The sequence below is a fragment of the Pinus tabuliformis genome, chromosome 9 (assembly GCF_031772625.1).
Source record: "Pinus tabuliformis cultivar Carrire ecotype Pingquan chromosome 9, CPIR1, whole genome shotgun sequence".
Classification (NCBI taxonomy): domain Eukaryota; kingdom Viridiplantae; phylum Streptophyta; class Pinopsida; order Pinales; family Pinaceae; genus Pinus; species Pinus tabuliformis.
Window position 1 is genome coordinate 1,495,725,203 of NC_142307.1, and position 13,908 is coordinate 1,495,739,110.

Below are 13,908 nucleotides of genomic sequence, written 5' to 3' on the forward strand. Positions count from 1 at the left end.
CTTTTCATTCCAATGGGGGATGCTGATGTTGTACTAGGAGTCTAATGGCTACAATCCTTGGGTACAATAGCTTTTAATTTTCAAGAACTCTTCATGAAATTTTCTGCGGAAGGAAAGGAAGTTGAATTAAGGGGTATTACAGGGAAACCGAGAAAGATAATCAGCTCTAACGGTATGAAAAAGCTTCTAAAAAAGGAACAAAGAGGTGTAATTGCACAATTATGTTCGCTAGATGTTTCCACATCGGAATCATCTATTTCTCCAGATCTCCAAAACGTCTTGGACAATCATTCCAAGGTATTTGAGACTCCCAAAGGTCTCCCACCTATTCGTGATCATGATCATGCTATTCATCTAATTCCAGGAAGTGTTCCTCTAAACATCAGGCCGTACAGATATCCTTATGCCCAAAAGAGTGAAATTGAACGTATGGCTGCAGAAATGCTAGAGGCTGGTATAATTCAACTTAGTCAAAGTTCTTTCTCTTCTCCGGTAGTATTGGTGCACAAGAAGGATGGATCATGGCACATGTGTCCGGATTATAGGGAGCTCAACAAGCTCACTATTAAAGATAAGTTTCCCATTCCTGTCATTGATGAGTTATTGGATGATCAATTTACTTCACCAAGTTGGACCTTCGTTCAGGATATCATCAAATCAGAATGAAGACCGAAGACATTCGAAAAACAGCATTTAGAACTCATGAGGGTCATTATGAATTTTTGGTCATGCCTTTTGGCCTTACCATATATAGATATTTGGAGAGAGGATGAGTCAGCTTGAGATCTGACTAGTGTCCTCTCCCTCTGTCAGTTCTTGAGTCCACTTGGAGGTTCTTGCTTCCACTAGGAGATTTGGAACCTCTTACTCATCACCAGTCGAATTCCTTGATGCAAGTGTCATTTTGGAAGCTTCCTGAGCATTGACACCTTGAGAAATGAGCCTGCCACTTGTCCAGTTACGCTCAGCGCAGGTAGCCTTTGTTGCAGTTGACATTCAACGTAGGTAGACAGTGAAGCAGTTGACATTCAGCGCAGATGCTCAATGGAGCAGTTGACATGATCCAGAATTGCCTTGTTTTTGAGTGTTTTTAGGTGGAGAACTTCTGTGAATTGCTGTGGTTAGTTGGCCTTGTTCCTCTAGGGGTAGGAACAACATGTTTAGGGACTTTGGATCCCTTAGATTATGGACATTTCATGCTCGAGGCTGTAAGGCACAAAAATGTCTATAACACTGTGTCCTCTTTCCATTGCCACTAGTCTGACCCAAATTAGATTTTCCAAGGAAGAGTTATGCGAAATCTTCCACAGTGACTTGATTATAGGCTAGTTCAGTAAAGCAAACTTGTACGATGTGCCACGAGTCACTGTTTCAATCTTTGGCTTTGAGAAATATCTACAAGAAACTACAGTCCATTCCCTTTCTGTAACTTCTTACGAAATTTCAATCCGATGCTCAGAGATAAGGTTATGACGATTTTCCCCAGGCCACCTGTTTGGAATGTAATTCAGGAGCCTGCAAAAAGACCAACTTCCTTAGATCATATCTCCGAAGGTATAGCACAAAAAGCTCTAAAATTCGGACCCGAGGTTCAATGCGATGTCTTCTAAAATGGGATTTATTTTAGCTTCTGAAACATCGCAAAAAAAAGTTATAGTGAAAATGCCACGATGACCTATTTGGAGCAGTGAAACCCTAGAATCCAAGGCTTTGATACCAAATGTTATGAAACCAGCTCAAGAAAAGATAGAAAATATAGATCAACGCCTTAGAATTCAGCCTCTTCGAGGGGGAAACCTCCTTTACATTACATAAATGAAAAATTCTTGGATGATTCAAATGACAAAACCTCCTTTCTATATATAGGAGTCTAAGGAGTCACAATATAACCAAGCAAACCTAACAATAATAATATAAAGCCACAAAAATAACAATAGAGGGATTCTATGGGGCACAGTAATAACAATATGGGGATAATAGGGGCTCAACAATATTAGTAAGGGATGCAACTACAATAGTAATGGTGTAATCACTAGTATTATAGGGACCCAACATTGTTTCAAACCATAAACACTTTCTTCAATCTGCATACCTTATGCTCCTATCCTGAAACGTAAAAACCAGGAGGCTTCTCTACATAAACTTCTTTTTGCAATATACCATTTAGGAAGGCATATTTTACATCAAGATGATAGACTTTCCATTTGTGTTGAGTTTCTATGGACAAAATGGTTATGACAGTGTTTAACCTTGCTAGTGGAGCAAAGGTTTCACCATAGTCGACACCAAACTATTGTGAGAATCCTTTGGAAACTAGCCTTTCCTTATGTTTCTCAATCTCTCCTTTTTCATTTAGCTTGGTCTTATATACCAATTTTATACTAATTATGATTTTGTCTCTTGGGAGATCAACTAATTCCCAAGTTTGATTCTTCTCTATGGAAGAAATTTCTTGGTTCATTCCATCTATCCAATTCTTTTATTTAACCACTTCTTCAAAATGAGTTGATTGAGATGAAAGAAATGCAAACATATTCTGCTAGTCAAACCCATGCTCATGCTCATATATTTCTCTGATGCTTTTTGTTTTCTGATTGTCTTCTGAAGATGTTGAATCACTGGTGGATTCACTGCTTGAAGATGTACCATTTTCAAAATGGTATGGTTCTCCTTGAACCTGCAATCTTGGTGGTTGTGGTGGATAAAAAGATTGATTTGAAGATTCATCAACATTCTTAGACCAAGAATTATTTTCAAAATAATTTACTTCTCTGCTTAAAACAAACTTCTTTGTATCTTGATTATAAAGTCTGTAGGCCTTTGACTACTCACTATAGTCTACGAAAATACATCTTTCACTCCTATCATCAAGCTTCTTTCCTAGATGCTTGGGAACATGTGAAAATTCTACTCATCCAAATTTATAAAGTGAGATACATTTACCTTTTTACCATCCCATTCTTCTTGAGGTACTGTATCTTGGAAATTGGTTGTTGGTTATCTATTCAGTACATACACTGTTGTCAAAACTTCTTCAGCCCAATAACTATTTGACAACTCCTTCTCATGAAGCATACATTTAGCCATGTTGATAATTGACTGATTTTTCCTTTTTGCTATTCCATTTTTTATGGAGTATATCGTGCTATGTTCTACATTATGATTCCTTATTGTCGAGAAAAAACTTTGAACTCATTAGAGGTCTACTCTCCTTGTCTATCATATCTGAGTGCTTTCAAAGGATTTCCACTCTACTTTTATTCTCCTGCTTTGAATTCATTGAACCTTGAGAATGTAGATGATTTATTTTTGAGAAAATACACCCATGTTTTCCTGCTATAATCATCAATGGATGTCAGAAAAGATAGACCACCACCAATGGACTGGGTCTGCATTGGACAACATAAATATGCATGAACAAGCTCTAAACACTCTTTTTCTCTAGAGGAAGATGTGGTAAAACTATCTCTTTCATACTTGGACAAAACACAAATTTCATAATTAGAGTCTTTTCCATTCATAGTAGGGAGACAAATGACAATTGGCTATTTTTAAAGCTGACTTAGAGTCTTGAATGGGACATGGCCATATCTAGAATGCCATAACTGAGACTCATTTATTCTTGACACATTGTGGACTAAAGACTGTGAGAGATTTCGACGTCTAAGAGTCAAAGGAAACATCCTATTCTTGGCTTTTTCAACCATTTCTATCAGTCTTCTATTCAGAAAATTTTCATAGATATAACATGTTTTCCCTTGGAATATTACATCATAACAATGTTCAATTAGTTGTCCTAGACTAATGAGATTATGCTTCATATGTGGAACATAATAAACATCAGGTATGTATTTTTGCTGATTTTGTTTAGTAAGAATAGGGATAGTACCTTTTCCTTCAGTGTTAATGCAAGAATGATCTCCAAGAGTAATTTTTGATGTTATGGAAGCATCAAGGTAAGAAAGCATATTTGTGTTACTTGTCATATGATTGCTACAACCACTGTCCAACAACCAAAGATCCTTGTTGTGAGTGTCTTCAGAAATATGGCATGAAAGAAACATTGTTTTAGTTGATTCTTCTTCATTGTTGGAGAAATGGACATTGATTCTTTGTTGATCTAACTATTTCTTTTTTCATTCACGTTCATAATACCCAAATTTCTTGCAATAATAACATTCGACATTAGATTTGCTCCACGGTCTGCTTCTCTGAGTTTGGTTTTGTGGAGGTCTCCACCGCTCCACTGCATGATGATGTTTTGATCTCCCTCTGCTTCAGTCTCTGCCTCACTTATTTCTGCCTCTATATACTCTACCTTTGCCTTTGCCAAAAGAAAGTTGTGTTTTGAAAACTTGTTCCATGGAATCTTCTACCAAGTAGAGTCTTGTTTCATGTGCTAGAAGTGATCATGTCAATTGTTCTATTGAGAAAGTTGTAAAATATTTGGATTCCAAAATGGTTGTTACAATCATGTTATATTTCCTGGGGAGACTTCGAAAGACTTTTGGAACAATTTTCTGATCTGAAATCGTTTCACCAAGGGTTTGATCTGATTGACTATTCTCACAACTCTAGTCATGCACTGATCCACATTTTTTGTGTCAATCATCTTTAGAGTTTCGAACTGTCATCTCAATGTCTATAATTTAACTGTCTTCACTATATAATTATATTGATACACAACTTTCAAGATTTCCCAAGCTTCATGTGTTCTGGATGAGCCAGTTATCTTGTCGAACATAGAGTCATCGACTCAATTTTGTATCCAACATTTGGCTTTGTGTTCTTTCTTTCTGAGTTCAGTAGCTGCATTCCTTTGATTATTGGACATGGCCGCCCATGCTTCTTGGGTCAGCTCTAAATAGACAATCATCCCAACACTATTGGGCTTGCAAGAATGTCTTCATTCTAAAAGACCAAAACTCGTAATTTTTACCAAGAAAAATGGGGATCTATGGTAACCATGGAAAAAGCCATTGGCTTTTTCCAAATAGAATTTTACCTGCCTTTTACAATCTTTAAACAAAAAAAATCTCCTTGGAGCAAAAAATTTCTTTTATTTTTTTAATAAACCCTTTTTAGACGAAACAGAAAAATTCAAAAAACAACTATACCTTTCAATTTAGGCAAAAACCTCTTTAAAATATATATATTTTTAAAATACATTCACGAAAATCCGTTTCCTTAAGAAATCATGAATTAAAACCTTTCATGAATAAAACCCCTGGATGAATTAAGTCTTTTTATGACTTTGTATTTCTGTGAATTTGAGATTCGAATAGCAACAAATATTTTTTATATTCGAAAAGCCACAAATAATCCCGTCGCTTCGTGAACTAAAAAAATATGTGAACGTTTGAACGAATTCTTGGGCGGACTTTGTTAATTCGCGTGCGCAGCTCCGACGGCGTTTGATGCGCAATATGCGCAGTCTTTCAACGCACTCGTTTGTGCAGTTTTTTCTTGTCTGACCTGCAGATACGACGCATTGAGTCTCTTTTACAGGAGCGTAATTGTTTTTTTTTTCCGGGCTTTTCACGTGAGCTTAAAAAATTGAAATGCTGTTCTCTCAAGTTTAATGTGACATGGTACTCTGATACCGTCGTAAATATTGGAAAGTTGCAAAACGAAAAAATGAGCAAAAATTGCTTTTCTCAATATTAGAAAAAAGTAAATAAAATTACATTAAAACCGTCTAACAATAAATGATTTTATTTTCAACAACAGCATTATATTGTATATTGGACCCAATATGAACCCAATATATCAAAGATGATATAATTTAATTATAAGAATAGATTCCCAACGTGAGGAATGAAAGGCCTATGACATGTTATGGGAAGAGCCGGGATCAATAGTCTTCGTTAGGGAAAAGAAAGGCCTAATGAGCTGTTCTGGACAGAGAGAGAAGATATAGGAAGGTTTGGCTTAGAGGTAATTCTTGATAATATAGTTTTCCAAAATGTGTCGTTTTCCTATAATTTTAAATTTTGCATTCATTTTTTTTTTTCCTTCTAATTTATTTTTCATTAAATTACATATTTTTCACTTTTTTCCCTTCTAATTTTTTTTATTTATATTTTTCACTAATGTAGTTTAGTATCAAATTCAAACTGGGTGACTGACGATTACTCAAATCTTTTTGGATGAAGCATGCAGAGGACTATACTAGATAGCCGACAATCTGACGGTTATAATTTGCGATCAAGTATATTAGGGTATCCAGACATGACTGGGAAACTTCGATGCCGATACCAGCCACATAAGCTTGGCCTCATTTGGAAAGTATATTAGGGTATCCAGACATGACTGGGAAACTTCGATGCCCATACCAGCCAGCTAAGCCTGGCCTCATTTTACTGGATATCATGTTTCCCACAAGCAATGCGATGTAATGCATAGCTAGCAAAAGAATCCTTCCCTGGTTTACACTTGAATATTAGAGCAAGAGATATTTAAAAGCTGATATTTTTGTTTTTCTAAAACGATTGAAGAAATTCTGGCTATGTAAGTTACAACTTCTGAGATAAAAACTCACATAGTCAAAGTGTTCACAATCTGAAGTATAAGCTGGCAGTGAATTAAATAAACACTACAAAAAAGCTTTAGCTATCGAACCATAACCATATTTCTGCATCACTCCGGAGAATGGACTTGGGGACGGAGGACATCCAAAGTTTTCCCTTATTAACGTACTTTTATTCTCAAATTAAGGCCATCATTCGTGGTTATGTCCAGAACGGCTCCCATAACTGGAAAGGATCCACGTCGTCTAAAACAGGCGCGTCCATATTGGCGTTTTCACACTCTTGAAGTGACGGGATGTAGAAATTGGGTTCTGAGACTCCATGATATCCAGAGATGACGGTTAATAGATTGGTATGTTGCTGAGTACAGCTGGCTGCCTCTTCTTGTGTGGAAGCCAATTGTGATTGCAGCTCTGACACTTTATTCTGGAGATCATTGATTACTCCTACACAGCCATGGACAGGATCTCGGACTCTTTCGCTTGCTTCGTACACCATGCTTCTGACTGCATGATCTCTCTTCTCGGCCGGAAGACCCTGTAACATCACAACGCATCATCACCACATCAACCCATCACACATCGGAGAGCTTTATGAATAGTAAAAACAGATCAAGTCATGCGTACAGGAGTTTAGTAACAACAATCCAAATAGAACTTGATGCCATGAAGATCAAAGTGAATGTACACAGGTGTATGGTCCTTGAATTTCATCCTTGTTCTCATAACAGGTTTCCGGAAAATTCTATTAGAGCACGGTCATTAGTTAGTCTATGCAAAGTAATTGTTGAAAAATTTAATATGGAATATGAAAGTTGAACCGATTTACGATAAGAGCTACGAAAATGTAAAATAACCCTGAATAAATGTGAATATGAAAGTGGAATGTGAGAAACAATATATAAATATTTTGTTTTGCAAATTTATATTTTAGTTATAAAATTGTAATATATTATGATCCCCTAGTAGAATCGTAATGTAATGTAAATTTTGTAACAGGGTTGGTAGAGTAAGTAGATGAAATAAGTTTAAAAATCATAAAAAAATAAAAATAAAAAATTAAATGGATATTTAAAAGATTATGGCTTATTATGTAATTTTATCTATTTCTTCTATCGAATTTTTATGGAAATAAAAAATAAATTACAAGCAGAAATGATAAAAGTGAATGACATCAAATTAGGAAGACATGGAAATGTAAAATAACAATGACATCAAATTAGGAAGACATGGAAATGTAAAATAACCGTATGTGAGAACAAATGAAAAAATGTAAATTTTATTTTTATTTAAAAAAATATATATTTATTATAGAGTAAAAAAATATTTTCAATATGAAAAATAAATATGGATAAGATAAAGATTTTTTTAATTGTAAAGATAGATAAAATATTTTGTAAATAGTATAGTTTTATATCAATATTATTTAGAGTTTGAGGTTTTGGAATATTATTTAGAGTTTGAGGTTTTGGATAGATAAATGTTTTGTTAAGGTATTTTTAAATGTTAATTTCTCGTTTTATTTGGGTGTTATTCTTAGACATGACCATAATGTAGCCTCACCATTGCCCAACTTACAAAAGTAAAATTATTAGCATTATTTATAAAAAAATAAAATAATCAATAATAAAATATTTATAGTACATATATTTTCTAAAGATATGTGTAAATCTTTCACTACTTACTCATAATTTTTATTTCTTTTTTACTTTTCCCATATAAAGAAAGTGTATAGTGCCTTCAATTTTCAATGTATACCCTGCAGAATATATTCAAATATAATGTCAATGTTCGGTCCCTATAATACTAGTGATTACCCCATTACTATTGTAGTTGTACCCCTTATTAATATTGTTGTGCCCCTATTGCCCCCATATTTTTATTACTGTGCCCCATAGAATCCCTCTATTGTTATTTTTGTGGCTTTATATTATTATTGTTAGGTCGGCTGGGTTATATTGTGACTCCTTAGACTCCTATATATAGAAAGGACGTTTTGTCATTTGTATCATTGAAAAATTGTTCATTTATATAATGTAAAGGAGGTTGCCCCCTCGAAGAGGCTGAATTCTAAGGCGTTGATCTATCTTTTCTATCTTTTTCTTGAGCTGGTTTCATAACATTTGGTATTAGAGCTTTGGATTCTAGGGTTCCGCTGCTCCAAAACAGGTCATCGTGGCATTTTTGCTATAAATTTTTTTCTGCGACGTTTCAGAAGCTAAAAAAAAACCCATTTGAGAAGACATCGCGCTGAATCTCGGGTCCGAATTTCAGAACCTTTTGCACTATATTTGTGGAGATATGATCTGAGGAAGTTGGTCTTTTTGCACACTCCTGAATTACATTCCAAATAGGTGACCTGGGGAAAATCGTCATAACTTTCTTTCTGAGAATCGGATTGAAATTTCATAAGAAGGTACAGAAAGAGGACGGACTGTAGTTTCTTGTATATATTTTTTCAGAGCCAAAGGTTGAAACAATGACTCATGGCACATTGTACAAGTTTGCTCTACTGAACCAGTCTATAAGCAGGTCACTATGGGAGATTTTGCATAACTCTTCCTTGGAGAATCCAATTTGGATCAGACTGGTGGCATTGAAAAGAGGACGCAGAAGGCTACTATAGGTCATAATTTCATAACTAGATGATCCGAAATTACATAGATACATCAGATTCAATATCAGGCTTCTACAAAGTGAAAAAGGGTGTGTAGTTTTTTTTAAATTTTTGCGTAAGCTTGGTTTGAAGGAATTCAAAGGGCATAGTAAAGCATTATTATCGGTAACTGATGCCCCAAGGAAAGAAAATGCAAACACCTAGTAAGGAACCTGAAAGCTCTAGCATGACTCATGAAGAAGAGGAAGAAATTCTACATGATGTATCAAAATTACAAGAACAAGTGCAACAAATGTCACGCTCAAAAAAGCTAACAGAAGCTAAGATAAATGGCGTGGAATCTAAGATAAATGGTGTGGAATCTAAGATAAAGGGCATGGAAGCTAAGATGGATGATTCGAAGACAGATTTGAAGACAGACATGACAGATTTGAAGACAGATTTGACAAATTTTCTGCAAGAAATACTTACTAATGGTGAAAAGGTTGTAAAGAAAACTCATGATGTGAACAAAAGAAATGTTAATCATGATTCCATAGACTCTAATGTTGGATCGAAGACCCACCATATTCCAAAAATCGATATGAGGAAGTTTGATGGAAAGGATCCCGCAACATGGATATTACAGATGGAGCAATTTTTTGATCTCAATAATGTGCAAAACACACAAAAGGTACGTATTGAAACTTTATATTTGGAACCAAATCAATTTGTATGGTATCAATGGCTTTGCTCTCGTAAACAAATTATCACTTGGGCAATTTTTACGGAAGAATTGAGAGCACATTATGAAGATACAAAAAGCAACACTTTTTTTAGCCAATTGATAAGTCTCAAACAAAAGGGTTCAATAATGGAGCACATTGAGGAGTTCCAAAAATTGAACATAAGGGTAAAATATTCCAGAGCAGCATAGGATTGATGTGTTCATAGGGACTTTAAAGAAAAATATCCAACATGATGTTCGCCTTTGGGAACCTGATTCATTAGAGAAGGCATTCAGGTTAGCAAGGAAAATGGAAAGAAAAATTATGGCAACCAAGAAGCATACCAGTCACAACTATAAATATGGAAGTGTGATTACCCCTAGCCTTCCACAACCTATAAGGTTGACACCACAACAATTGGAAGAAAAAAGAGCAAACGGGCTTTGTTACAGTTGTGATAGCAAATACACTAAAGGTCATAAGTGTGCTGAGAAGAAATTATTCTACATAGATTGTGAAGAGGAAGAAGAAAAGGAACAAGAAAGGTCAAAGGAAGAGGATATACTCCAAGAACAAAGCCTAGATAAAGAAGAAATGAATCTGACCATATATTGTAATGCATTGGCTGGAATTACCACTCCTCAAACCATCAAGATAGAAGGACAAATCATGAAGAAAAAGGTAATAGTGTTGATTGATTCAGGAAGTACCCACTATTTTATTCATTGTAAGGCAACAAAAGAATTGAATTGCTTCCTATATCTAGCACCAGAGTGTCAAGTGATGATTGCAAATGGAGGAACGATAAATTGCTCTGGAAAGTGCCATAATATCAAGCTATGCATGGGAGAATATGTATTGACTAGCCCAATGCTTTTCATTCCAATGGGGGATGCTGATGTTGTACTAGGAGTCTAATGGCTACAATCCTTGGGTACAATAGCTTTTAATTTTCAAGAACTCTTCATGAAATTTTCTGCGGAAGGAAAGGAAGTTGAATTAAGGGGTATTACAGGGAAACCGAGAAAGATAATCAGCTCTAACGGTATGAAAAAGCTTCTAAAAAAGGAACAAAGAGGTGTAATTGCACAATTATGTTCGCTAGATGTTTCCACATCGGAATCATCTATTTCTCCAGATCTCCAAAACGTCTTGGACAATCATTCCAAGGTATTTGAGACTCCCAAAGGTCTCCCACCTATTCGTGATCATGATCATGCTATTCATCTAATTCCAGGAAGTGTTCCTCTAAACATCAGGCCGTACAGATATCCTTATGCCCAAAAGAGTGAAATTGAACGTATGGCTGCAGAAATGCTAGAGGCTGGTATAATTCAACTTAGTCAAAGTTCTTTCTCTTCTCCGGTAGTATTGGTGCACAAGAAGGATGGATCATGGCACATGTGTCCGGATTATAGGGAGCTCAACAAGCTCACTATTAAAGATAAGTTTCCCATTCCTGTCATTGATGAGTTATTGGATGATCAATTTACTTCACCAAGTTGGACCTTCGTTCAGGATATCATCAAATCAGAATGAAGACCGAAGACATTCGAAAAACAGCATTTAGAACTCATGAGGGTCATTATGAATTTTTGGTCATGCCTTTTGGCCTTACCATATATAGATATTTGGAGAGAGGATGAGTCAGCTTGAGATCTGACTAGTGTCCTCTCCCTCTGTCAGTTCTTGAGTCCACTTGGAGGTTCTTGCTTCCACTAGGAGATTTGGAACCTCTTACTCATCACCAGTCGAATTCCTTGATGCAAGTGTCATTTTGGAAGCTTCCTGAGCATTGACACCTTGAGAAATGAGCCTGCCACTTGTCCAGTTACGCTCAGCGCAGGTAGCCTTTGTTGCAGTTGACATTCAACGTAGGTAGACAGTGAAGCAGTTGACATTCAGCGCAGATGCTCAATGGAGCAGTTGACATGATCCAGAATTGCCTTGTTTTTGAGTGTTTTTAGGTGGAGAACTTCTGTGAATTGCTGTGGTTAGTTGGCCTTGTTCCTCTAGGGGTAGGAACAACATGTTTAGGGACTTTGGATCCCTTAGATTATGGACATTTCATGCTCGAGGCTGTAAGGCACAAAAATGTCTATAACACTGTGTCCTCTTTCCATTGCCACTAGTCTGACCCAAATTAGATTTTCCAAGGAAGAGTTATGCGAAATCTTCCACAGTGACTTGATTATAGGCTAGTTCAGTAAAGCAAACTTGTACGATGTGCCACGAGTCACTGTTTCAATCTTTGGCTTTGAGAAATATCTACAAGAAACTACAGTCCATTCCCTTTCTGTAACTTCTTACGAAATTTCAATCCGATGCTCAGAGATAAGGTTATGACGATTTTCCCCAGGCCACCTGTTTGGAATGTAATTCAGGAGCCTGCAAAAAGACCAACTTCCTTAGATCATATCTCCGAAGGTATAGCACAAAAAGCTCTAAAATTCGGACCCGAGGTTCAATGCGATGTCTTCTAAAATGGGATTTATTTTAGCTTCTGAAACATCGCAAAAAAAAGTTATAGTGAAAATGCCACGATGACCTATTTGGAGCAGTGAAACCCTAGAATCCAAGGCTTTGATACCAAATGTTATGAAACCAGCTCAAGAAAAGATAGAAAATATAGATCAACGCCTTAGAATTCAGCCTCTTCGAGGGGGAAACCTCCTTTACATTACATAAATGAAAAATTCTTGGATGATTCAAATGACAAAACCTCCTTTCTATATATAGGAGTCTAAGGAGTCACAATATAACCAAGCAAACCTAACAATAATAATATAAAGCCACAAAAATAACAATAGAGGGATTCTATGGGGCACAGTAATAACAATATGGGGATAATAGGGGCTCAACAATATTAGTAAGGGATGCAACTACAATAGTAATGGTGTAATCACTAGTATTATAGGGACCCAACATTGTTTCAAACCATAAACACTTTCTTCAATCTGCATACCTTATGCTCCTATCCTGAAACGTAAAAACCAGGAGGCTTCTCTACATAAACTTCTTTTTGCAATATACCATTTAGGAAGGCATATTTTACATCAAGATGATAGACTTTCCATTTGTGTTGAGTTTCTATGGACAAAATGGTTATGACAGTGTTTAACCTTGCTAGTGGAGCAAAGGTTTCACCATAGTCGACACCAAACTATTGTGAGAATCCTTTGGAAACTAGCCTTTCCTTATGTTTCTCAATCTCTCCTTTTTCATTTAGCTTGGTCTTATATACCAATTTTATACTAATTATGATTTTGTCTCTTGGGAGATCAACTAATTCCCAAGTTTGATTCTTCTCTATGGAAGAAATTTCTTGGTTCATTCCATCTATCCAATTCTTTTATTTAACCACTTCTTCAAAATGAGTTGATTGAGATGAAAGAAATGCAAACATATTCTGCTAGTCAAACCCATGCTCATGCTCATATATTTCTCTGATGCTTTTTGTTTTCTGATTGTCTTCTGAAGATGTTGAATCACTGGTGGATTCACTGCTTGAAGATGTACCATTTTCAAAATGGTATGGTTCTCCTTGAACCTGCAATCTTGGTGGTTGTGGTGGATAAAAAGATTGATTTGAAGATTCATCAACATTCTTAGACCAAGAATTATTTTCAAAATAATTTACTTCTCTGCTTAAAACAAACTTCTTTGTATCTTGATTATAAAGTCTGTAGGCCTTTGACTACTCACTATAGTCTACGAAAATACATCTTTCACTCCTATCATCAAGCTTCTTTCCTAGATGCTTGGGAACATGTGAAAATTCTACTCATCCAAATTTATAAAGTGAGATACATTTACCTTTTTACCATCCCATTCTTCTTGAGGTACTGTATCTTGGAAATTGGTTGTTGGTTATCTATTCAGTACATACACTGTTGTCAAAACTTCTTCAGCCCAATAACTATTTGACAACTCCTTCTCATGAAGCATACATTTAGCCATGTTGATAATTGACTGATTTTTCCTTTTTGCTATTCCATTTTTTATGGAGTATATCGTGCTATGTTCTACATTATGATTCCTTATTGTCGAGAAAA

General features: G+C 35.8%; 1 protein-coding gene across 1 annotated transcript; it reads right to left on the reverse strand.

Annotated features, from left to right (window-relative positions):
• Positions 1 to 6,731: 6,731 nt before the first annotated feature.
• On the reverse strand, positions 6,732 to 7,076 carry LOC149154272 (LOB domain-containing protein 1-like). Its single transcript, XM_089444093.1, has one exon. It carries the CDS (start codon positions 7,074 to 7,076, stop codon positions 6,732 to 6,734), a length of 345 nt encoding a protein of 114 aa, XP_089300219.1.
• Positions 7,077 to 13,908: the final 6,832 nt, after the last annotated feature.

Excerpts from the sequence above, each read along its gene's own strand:
- LOC149154272 (XM_089444093.1), bottom strand. The coding sequence starts at position 7,076 with ATGTTACAGGGTCTTCCGGCCGAGAAGAGAGATCATGCAGTCAGAAGC.